The sequence below is a fragment of the Salvelinus alpinus genome, chromosome 14, assembly GCF_045679555.1.
Source record: "Salvelinus alpinus chromosome 14, SLU_Salpinus.1, whole genome shotgun sequence".
In the NCBI taxonomy this organism is placed as follows: Eukaryota; Metazoa; Chordata; class Actinopteri; order Salmoniformes; family Salmonidae; genus Salvelinus; species Salvelinus alpinus.
Window position 1 is genome coordinate 26705913 of NC_092099.1, and position 10692 is coordinate 26716604.

Below are 10692 nucleotides of genomic sequence, written 5' to 3' on the forward strand. Positions count from 1 at the left end.
TGTAGGCTAATTGATTCATCTATCAGTAAATGTAATGTCCTAAAAAAACGTTCCATCACTAGGCCTATACAGGCTACATGATGTAAGCCTATTCACCACAAATGGCTCACTCCGCTCCGCGGGATGTATCAACACCATATACTATGTAGCACAGGTGGTAATGGCTGGAGCCAAATAAATCGATGCCATTCCATTTGCTACTTTCCGGCCATCATTATGAGCCTCAGCAGCCTCCTGTGCTATTTAGCCCACTCCAGTTGTAAAGCAGTGCTATGAGCTTAATATTGAGAGGTGATAAATAAATGATATAATATACTCAAAGCAAGCCGTGACTACACTCTCTGTAACTAGAACAACTGAAGTTGCTTTGAAAACTGTATTTTTCCCGCAATTGCATTTTGAGCAACGGTCATATGGTTGTGCTTTTTAGAATGCTCCTCTCTCTCCTCCGTGCACGAGGGAGTGGCTCGCTCACACAGCAGCCTATAGCAGAACAGGGACATTTCTGATCAAATGCACATTACTGTTTGAATAAATCATGCTAATTGAAAAAAGTATCAAATTGCAAACCGAACTGTCGTGACTAGCTACATTTGTTTCACTGGCACAATAGCGACCAAGAAAAAAAGAGTTTCACACTGCCAAGTCAAAGGGTTGCAAATGCGAGAGAGAGAGTGCGTGCGTGCGTGCGTGCGTGCGTGCGTGCGTGCGTGCGTGCGTGCGTGCGTGCGTGCGTGCGTGCGTGCGTGTGTGTGCGTGTGTGTGTGTGCATGCTAACATATGTGTTTCTGAGGGACTGAGAGTGCTTAAGGAGTGAGCAGGGGTAATGGTCCGTGAGTGAGGATAGTAGCTATAAGTACAGGCCTGAGGTCAGCAGCACTACACTGCTGCATATATGAACACATTGTGGTCACAGTGGCCCTACACACTCACTCAGCCATGGAAATCATTATAGAGACTACTCTCGTGGTTGCAACAGAGGAATCTGCAGCCCTTAAACTATATTACATTACAGGGTACAGATGGACTGGTTCCAATGTCCTTAGATAATCTCCTTTGCCCTCTGATCTCTTTCCCTATGTGACCTCTGATCTGATAGAATAGATTACCCTAATATGGTAGAGCCCCTGCTCTTAGCCTAGGTAGCATTTCCAACACGGGTTTGTTGCGGTCGGTGGGTGTCACTGACCTCTCGCGGTCCTGCTCCAGTAGACAGGTGAGGTCATCGCTGCGCTGCAGGAAGGCACGGTGCTGCTGGTCCTGCTCCTCCAGCCTGCAGAGGGCACCACTGTGTGAGCACTCCACCTGCAGCAGCTGTTCCAGCATCCGCCTGTAGCTCTGCTTTCCAGTCTCCACCAGCCGGTCCAGCTAACACAGAAAGAGAGAGAAGGACATGAAGACAGGGCTGAAGACACCGTGGCTCTCATTGCGTTATTTGAAACGGGCTCAGGGTTAATGGTTTATCATTAGCTTTCTACTTCAAAACCCATGCCTTAAAGCCTATACATGCCTATGTGTGACTGGTGGTTTTAACAGTGGCTGTGTTTTCAATCTTAGTGTTAATCTCCTGTTACCTCAGCCATGGATTTCTCGTAGACATCCTGCTGTGGGGCCTCCTGGGCCTCAGAAGCCTGGGCCTGGAGTGAGTCTCTCTGCAGGGCCCGGAGCACTTCTACTGGGGTGAGAAAGCCATACTGGGCTTCCAACAGAGCCAAATCCATCTTCTCTGCTTTCAGGACCGTGATCACCTCGTCTCTGGCCTGGTGGGATGGACAGATAGAATAAAAAAGGAGGGATGCAGAATGATAGAGATGAAAAAGAGATTGCACTCCCAAGTCTTTCTTATGCAGCTGCGGTGTAGGCTGTGTGTGTGTCACGTTCTGCGAGGCATGCCTTTGTTTTGGTGTTAGTTCGTCACAATAGGCTCTTTTATTAGAGTCTGATTCATTCTGTTTCCTCTACAGCTCATCTACAGCTGGTCTCAACTCAGTTCGGAGCAATTCTCCCATTGACGATGTCAATGTGCGATATAACACTCGCATTTATGCATATAAGGATTTGGCCCTAGTGTGGTTTGGCCAAGTCTGAGCTATGGGTTACTAGCCCGCATACTACCATCCTGATCTTGTTAGCTTATAGGGCACAGCGGTCATGATTGTGGATGAAACATCTACTGTAAACCTAGATCCAGAAATACTAGAACACAACTGTTCTGTCCTGTCCTCACCTGCAGCTCTCCCTCCATTATACTGAGGAGGAACACAAGGTCATCCCTGGACAGGTCTTTCCCCCTCTCTCCCCCCTTTCCTCCCCCCATGCTGTCCCTCAGGACGGTTCCCTTGAGGGGGTCGAGGTGGGCCACGGAGTTCTGTGAACCATTGCTGTTCCAGGCAGCCATGTTGGGGCTGTTGCTACGGGAACGTATCTGTGGATCCACCTGGGAAGAACAGTGAGGGAGAGATTTATGGACATGGAGAGGTAGTACAAGAGTGGCGAAGGAGAATAGGGAGGCAGTAAAGGGAGGTTAGTGCAGTGACAATAGATGGTGATATAATTTGAAGCTGAGCACTCAAGTAAGTCTATTTCTTGTTTGAATCAATGAACGAGTGCTTTGTGTGTATCAGTTACATGTTTGATGACTCTATTACAACTAATGTAAATTGTTAGGCACCTTGTCATAACCAGCCGCCCAGGGCAAAAATAAAAATAGCTTTAGCATGTTTGCTTATGTTGCTTATGTCACCCTTATGTCATCTCATAGTTTTTCTGTTAGCACATAATTGACTGGGAGGTCTGGCCTACGGCTTGGCAGGCATAAGGAGCGTGCCAGAGACCAAGGGCTTAATTACTGACCATATGAGGAGATGAACCGTGTGTGTGTGTGTGTGTATGTGTTCTCAACGCTGACTCCCAACAGGTTACAGCAACAGCAAACAATGCTGGTCCAACCGCAGATTATATTAAGCCGGATATCCAGGCCTTATAGTATCTCTGCAGATCCCAATCTATAAGAGAATCATTTTAATACCCAGCCAAAGCGTTAACTATATTCAGGATATTAAAGGCTCACACACACAGCTGTGTGTCCCAAACCTAGCCAGTAGGTGGGCGCATACACAGAAAGCACACGTATGCATTATGCACACATGATAGGCCTGCTAACACACATGCATGTACACAAACACAAATGATACTAGAAACAGGACAAGTGTTTTCAGAGTTCTACAACAGTGAGAGATGAGTCAGATGTTCCAACACAAGAATGGGGGAGTGAGGATTTAGGCAACAGCTGGATGTTGTCATCAAAACAGCCCGTCTTTCTTAACAAGAGAAACAAACAGAATGGCTTATAGGAAAGGTGGATTATAGGTTATAGGAAAGGTGATTGTGCATGCGTGTGTGTGTGTGCGTGCGTGTGTGCGTGTGTGTGCGCGTGTGTGTGTGCGTGTGTGTCCGCTTACGCGTGTGTGCGTGCGCGTGTGTGCGCGCGTGTGTGCGTGCGTGTGCGAGAGCGTGTGCGAGAGCATGTGCAAGAGTGTGTGTGTGTGTGTGTGTGTGTGTGTGTGTGTGTGTGTGTGTGTGTGTGTGTGTGTGTGCGTGCGTGCGTGCGTGCGTGCGTGCGTGCGTGCGTGCGTGCGTGCGTGCGTGCGTGCGTGCGTGCGTGTGTGTGTGTGTGTGTGTGTGTGCGAGAGCTGTCTGCCTATCTGAGTTGTGATCCTCTCCGTATCAATTACTAAGACAGATGGAGCTCTCTGGACAGAAAAGTCTAAATGGAATCTTTGGAACGTCCCAACTCTGACATCACGCATTGAAATTGAAATGTAAAAGGTTTAGGGTTAGATAAGGGTTATGGTTAAGGTTAGGTACGGGTTAAGGTTAAGGTTAGGTACGGGTTATGGTTAAGGTTAGGGTTATGCTTCAATTTAGGGTTAGGGTTATGGTTTAGGGTAGGGACGTCCCTAGGATCTCGGATAGCAGAAGCCCAATCTGGACTCCCTTTCCTTTTTGGCATTCATCCCTCCACTCGTTTACTGGGATGGAAGGAATGATAAAGTAACACAGAGGCCTGTTATGAGGTCCCATTCTTACAGCAAGTACTTCCAACCTACGACTCACAGCCACACAGGTATGGTCTTGGAGGACACACACAGCTGAGGTCTACGCACGCACGCACGCACGCACGCACGCACACACACACACACACACACACACACACACACACACACACACACACACACACACACACACACACACACACACACACACACACACACACACACACACACACACACACACACACACACACACACACACATGCCTACATTGTGAGCAGACATATTTTGAGGTTTTGAGCTGAACACTTTTACAGGGTTTTATTATGGCTTTATTTTGGCTGATATTTTCTACTGACTTGATTTTTGTTTCCTTTGGACTAGATCATGCTCTCTTGCCCCGTCCATCCTGCTAGCCCACTACGTGCACTTCTCTGTTCCCTATGCCTAATGATGTCTGCATGCACACACAACACTTAAGCTAGGCCTAAGTGCTCATCTGGACACACTCACAGATGTATGGACAGAGGCTTAATCTCTTAGACAAATGCAGACTAATTTGCGCATACACAACACACACCTAATTGTAAGTGCCCAGTCGAGGGCTTTCCCCTTGCAGACAGACTAGCAACACCACGTGCCCATTGGCTCCTTGGTTTATTTTCTTAAAAATGGAGAGCTACCCGCGTCTCGCCTGTCTGCCCCGTCTACACGGAAGGCCACTGGCTGCACCGGGATAAAAAATAATTTACACTTTGGAATGAAAACATGTTCACAAGTGTGTACACACACCCTTTCACCACCCACCCATTAAATAACTCCTATATTTTACATGGTGATACACTCACACACACTTTCACCTCTCGCTTGCCCTCTTATTAAATATCCCCTCAAACCCAGATGCCATTTTAAAGCTTGACTAATATAAACATGACCTTAGTCTATGAATGCACATTTATTCCCTGACATTCTGAGCCATGTTATGTAACCATTAAGCTAATAAACCATAGAGAGGATTAGTACATGTTTAATAAACCATGAATAAATGTCTGAGAAAGTGCCTGATTTGTCCAACCTTTGTCTACCCATTCACTCCCAATAGCCTGATAATATCCACCTGTTGTGGCCTAGGTTCAGATTAAGGTTCCCTCCTACTCAGGTTAGGTGGCTAGGTGCCATGGTCATTAAGGTTATGCCCTACGGTGGTCACTTCCTAGGGAGGGTGACTGGGAAGTGGGTGATTCTCAAGAAACTGGCACTAGACAAAATCGGGGCACCACCAGTACAGAGCTTGCTCGGGAATGGCAGCAGGCAGGTGTGAGTGCATCTGCACACACAGTGAGGCGAAGACTTTTGGAGGATGGCCTGGTGTCAAGAAGGGCAGCAAAGAAGCCACTTCTCTCCAGGAAAAACATCAGGGAGAGACTGATATTCTGCAAAGGGTACAGGGATTGGACTGCTGAGAACTGGGGTAAAGTAATTTTCTCTGATGAATCCCCTTTCCAATTGTTTGGGGCATCTGGAAAAAAGCTTGTCCGGAGAAGACAAGGTGAGCGCTACCATCAGTCCTGTGTCATGCCAACAGTAAAGCATCCTGAGACCATTCATGTGTGGGGTTGCTTCTCAGCCAAGGGAGTGGGCTCACTCACAATTTTGCCTAAGAACACAGCCATGAATAAAGAATGGTACCAACACATCCTCCGAGAGCAACTTCTCCCAACCATCCAGGAACAGTTTGGTGACGAACAATGCCTTTTCCAGCATGATGGAGCACCTTGCCATAAGGCAAAAGTGATAACTAAGTGGCTCGGGGAACAAAACATCTATATTTTGGGTCCATGGCCAGGAAACTCCCCAGACCTTAATCCCATTGAGAACTTGTGGTCAAGAGGCGGGTGGACAAACAAAAACCCACCAATTCTGACAAACTCCAAGCATTGATTATGCAAGAATGGGCTGCCGTCAGTCAGGATGTGGCCCAGAAGTTAATTGACAGCATGCCAGGGCGGATTGCAGAGGTCTTGAAAAAGAAGGGTCAACACTGCAAACATTGACTCTTTGCATCAACTTCATGTAATTGTCAATAAAAGCCTTTGACACTTATGAAATGCTTGTAATTATAGTTGAGTATTCCATAGTAACATCTGACAAAAATATCTAAAGACACTGAAGCAGCAAACTTTGTGGAAATTAATATTTGTGTCATTCTCAAAACTTTTGGCCAAGACTGTAATATGTACACATATTTGGATAAAGATCAAAAGGCACCATATCAGGTTAATCTCAAATTACTTAAGTATACATTTCATTTTTCCTAATATCTCCTAAATGTCGGTGTATTACGGTAATGATAATTAGTGTTGCATAGCTTGTCATTGAAAAACTACTGAGCTCTATTAGAGATTTAGTAGCCCATAAATCATCAAACTGTGTCATTGGTTAATCCCAAATGACTTGCATAAAGGCACTAACAGACAGCTTGTGGTGGGCAGGGTGGCTCATTCATATTCAATGTGCCAGTGAAGGCCACTCAAGCGAGGTGGAGAAAATATAAATCTGTTCTATTTCTGAAGCGGTACCGTTGTTGTTGACCAATCACCGTAGAAAGCGTAGCCTGAGTTATGATACGTCAGCACGTATGTCCATTGCCCACTCTAGCTAGCTAGCTAGACACACTCAGTTTAAAGAGCCACGTTTAACAATGTAAATAATTGTTTTCTAATCTATTTTGGGATTCATCATTTCTGTTACATGTAAACACATTTTTATGCATGCTTATGGTGTTATGACAATTCACGTTTCAAGTGTTGATAACGTTTCTTTATTTGATCTTAATGCAATTTATTAAAATAGTAAAATACTATTTTAGCATAAGTATAAGTACTGTAATTATGTATTAACATTTTTTTGTGTTAGGACATGGATATGTGTGGTTCTAAGGTATTGTAGATGGTTTCTAAATTGAATGGGATCCTATGGGCAAATGGCATAACATGATATTCCTATAGAATATCTAAATATGTGGGATATGGACCAAAAACTTTCTTGGGATATCAAACGACAATATTGTTATATTCTAAAACAGGTACACATTTAAAAAATGGGGGATATCCTCCTTTAGGTGCAGTGGTTGCTGCTTGCTGAAACACAAACTCCAGATTGTGGCTTTAAGTAAATTAAATGGGTTTTATACACCCATATTTCTTGACAATCCCTAATTTATAAAATAACTGATGTTTTACTAAATCTATACAATAGGTGTAAGCAGTGCTAGTAAATATTTAAAGATACCAGCACAGCACACCCATTGACTATACATTAGTATTAGCTTAGTATTATTGCCAAAATGAAGCTTCTCATTACCAAAACGGACTTAAAAATAATGAGAAATGTGTGTTTCGTTAATGAGGCCTTAGCTCAATCTGCAAGTAATAGATGACAGCCATAATGTGTCAGCCAGCAAATCACTAAAGCCCATTCATGCCTCAATGTTGGTAAAATAACGGTTCTCTAAGTCTTTCCCAATTCTAGCTTTTTCGTCATTTTGGTAATGAGAAGGTCAAGTGTAGTAAAGAGGATGTTTCAGAATAAGTTACTCATTCTGAAGGCATATAAGTGAAGAAATTAAAGGAACTAAGCAATATTCTTCCAGATGATGCATCATGGGTGACTTGAAAAACTTCAACTAGTATACCATTTGTATTATTTATAGACAAACTATAGCAACATATTTTGTGTTTTATTCAAATAAGTTAGGTTTTTCTAAAGTAAAATGTTCAAAAATTATCTGACAATTTAATCCGGACGCATTTCGGTAATGAGAATTTAGGGAGAACATTTTTAAAATTCAGATGGAAATGTAGAATTGATTTAAAATAAGACACTGTGCCATAAACTATGTATGCGATGGCCAAGCGGCATAGGCGGTATACATGTGATATGCATGTGATATGAGTAATGTAAGATATGTAAACATTATTAAAGTGGCATTATTTAGAGTGCATTGTGTAACGTGACCAGTGATCCATTTATTTAAGTGGCAGTAATTGGGTTTAAATGTAGGCAGCAGCCTCTCTCGGTTAGTGATTGCTGTTTAGCAGTCTGATGTCCTGATGGCCTGTTGAATATACATCATGGTTTTCTAACTCAATTTGCTACTGCCATGGTAAAACTGGTTTCATGAGCATCACCCAGGTTCCCTCTGGCAGTTTTCTGATCAACTCCTCACTAAATGGAAAAAAACTATCATCACCACCCATTCTCTTCACCTCTCCTCTGTTAGAAAATGGCTCAGTTACCTCTTTCTCAGCAGGAGAGTTCATTACTTTTTTCTCTCTCTCTTTCTGCATCTATGGAGAGCTAGTAAATGTGCCAGACATATTGGAACGGTTGTCCAGTAGAGCAGGGGTTCCCAAAAATGTTAACTTGGGCCCCCCTTCCAGCATTGGAGAACATCCCGCTCCCCCCACCCCCCACCCCACCCCACCCTATGTCTAGGGGCACAAGTACTGTTCATGACACAAACTGTTCACACCTCTCTTGCTGGTGGAGAGAATTGAGCAGGTTAAAAGTTTATTTCCTGCAATTCTACACATTTTGTTGTGGGGTGCAAAGAACATTTTGAAGTTTTCAAGCACATTTTCTTGCAATGTTATGCATTTTGCCATGCTTAATGTGTATTCATGTGACATTTGAGTGACACAAAAATTACAACAAAACTATGTGCTAAAACACCAAATGAAAAGAATGTTAGCTAACATGGGGTCGTTGATCTGGATATTTCTTACAAGTTAGAAATAGCTCTCTAAGGTATGCAATGACTAACATAACAAGAAGAACTGATGATGCAAGGGGGGGGGGGCCCACATTTTGGGAACACCTGCAGCAGTGCATCTGTTTGGAGCAGCACATTTGGTTCCAGATACAGTTCTAGAACAAAACAACACCTTTGGTTACAAGAACAGAAGTTCTAGGACACAAAAACACCTTCGGTTCCAAGAGCAGGTTCCAGAACCCAACAACAGCCTTTGTTCCAGGATCTCGAATTTTCAGAAGCAACACAACAAAGGGAAAAACATGGCCCTCCCAACTTTACAATAATTATTGCTTATTTAGTATACACTTGCTGCAGTCATGCAGATTAGCAAACTTTCATACTGTATGATTTGTTCATATGAAATTGTTTGAATCATGAAGGCTATTAACTTTAAATAAGTCGGTGTACAATTATTTAGGACTAGTTTCTATGTCATAAGTCTAGGAAAATATATTTTACATCAGGACTTGTTAAATCGGAGGCCAAGAACATATCTTAATTAGGTTTTCTGCTGATTGTCAAACACTTATATTAGTGACATGAGTCCGAGTTACGTTTCAGACAGCGAACCATTACCACAGAGATCAAAGGCTCAAAGCAAATCTCAGTGCTGCTTTATACGCTGTGGACTACTGAGTCAGCTCTGATGGGAAAACAAAGCAAAAGGAATTAGCTGAACCCTCGTGACCCTTATGAAGTCATATGCTGATATGTAGGGGAGCTGTTTATGCCTATTAATGTGGTTTATTATTCTGATCACGGGTAGTCTTAGGTTGAATCTCTAATACTCTATGCACATTCACTCAAGTTAGCTGACATCAAGTTAGGATTCAGCGGCCCTCAGAGAAGCAGGGTTTTATGGAATCTTGGGGGTGAGTCAGTTTTCACAGATATTACGTTTTATTGTATCCTGTTCATGGTATGGCACCAGAGGAAAAAGTAATGCGCAATGAAGTAAAAAAAACATGTAACACCGAACATTGAGTTTGCACCTGTGACGGCTGTTTGTATTTAATGACATGACCAATTTCAATATCCCCTTTTCTACTTTCCACTTCCCTTCGATCTGCTGGGGCATTTGTTTGAACTACTGTCAGAAAGAGTTCAATATTTAGGTTGGTTATCCTTGTCACCCTCCCTTCATGGCCACCAATAGGTGAAAGTACCAGAAAGGTCTACTCTTCTCCACCATATTGCTATCACTTCTCCAATTCTTTCAAACTAGTGTGCATGAAGGAAAAGTTATTAGGAAATGGAGCTATTGGGACACATTCCAGGAAATGTCTATGGTGAACGTTGTGAACCTTCTCCTACCTTTGAAACTGTACGAGAGAAAATCACAATTCATAGGACTTAACAAGCTGGCTGCCATTGTGATGAGTCACCTTGCACAAGAGGTTTGCTTTGTAGGTTTTACTAGTCTAATACTGTAATATTGATAATTTGATACAATGGTTAGAGATTCTAAAGGCTTTTTACCGCTTATGAAACAGTTATATGTGTAGTTTGTCTCTCTCTGTTTCTTGTCTTTGGAGAGTTCCCACTTCTGGACTCTGGAGTTCCACACATGCATGGCTAGTGCTTCGTTCTCCCTGACTAATATAACTGATGCATATGAAATGTCCCTTATTTATTGTTATTATTTTGGCTAAACTGCCCTGTCAGAGGGTAATATATCTCTTTACGATTCCCAATCGTTTAACTGGTTATTTTCTTGGCTGGATGCAGTCTCTTGACTTTAAACATACTTATAATCACTCTTTCCGACTGTAGACCTCTCTTTTTCCAAGTAGAGTATGCCTGTCAATCACAACAGCGTAACAT

General features: G+C 43.1%; 1 protein-coding gene across 1 annotated transcript; it reads right to left on the reverse strand.

Moving 5' to 3' along the window:
• Positions 1-1110: 1110 nt before the first annotated feature.
• Positions 1111-10441, reverse strand: LOC139538236 (filamin A-interacting protein 1-like). Its single transcript, XM_071340092.1, has 5 exons — positions 10348-10441; positions 10183-10190; positions 2228-2437; positions 1575-1760; positions 1111-1368 (listed from the first exon to the last, which is right to left on the reverse strand). Exons 1-5 carry the CDS (start codon positions 10439-10441, stop codon positions 1111-1113), a joined length of 756 nt encoding a protein of 251 aa, XP_071196193.1.
• Positions 10442-10692: the final 251 nt, after the last annotated feature.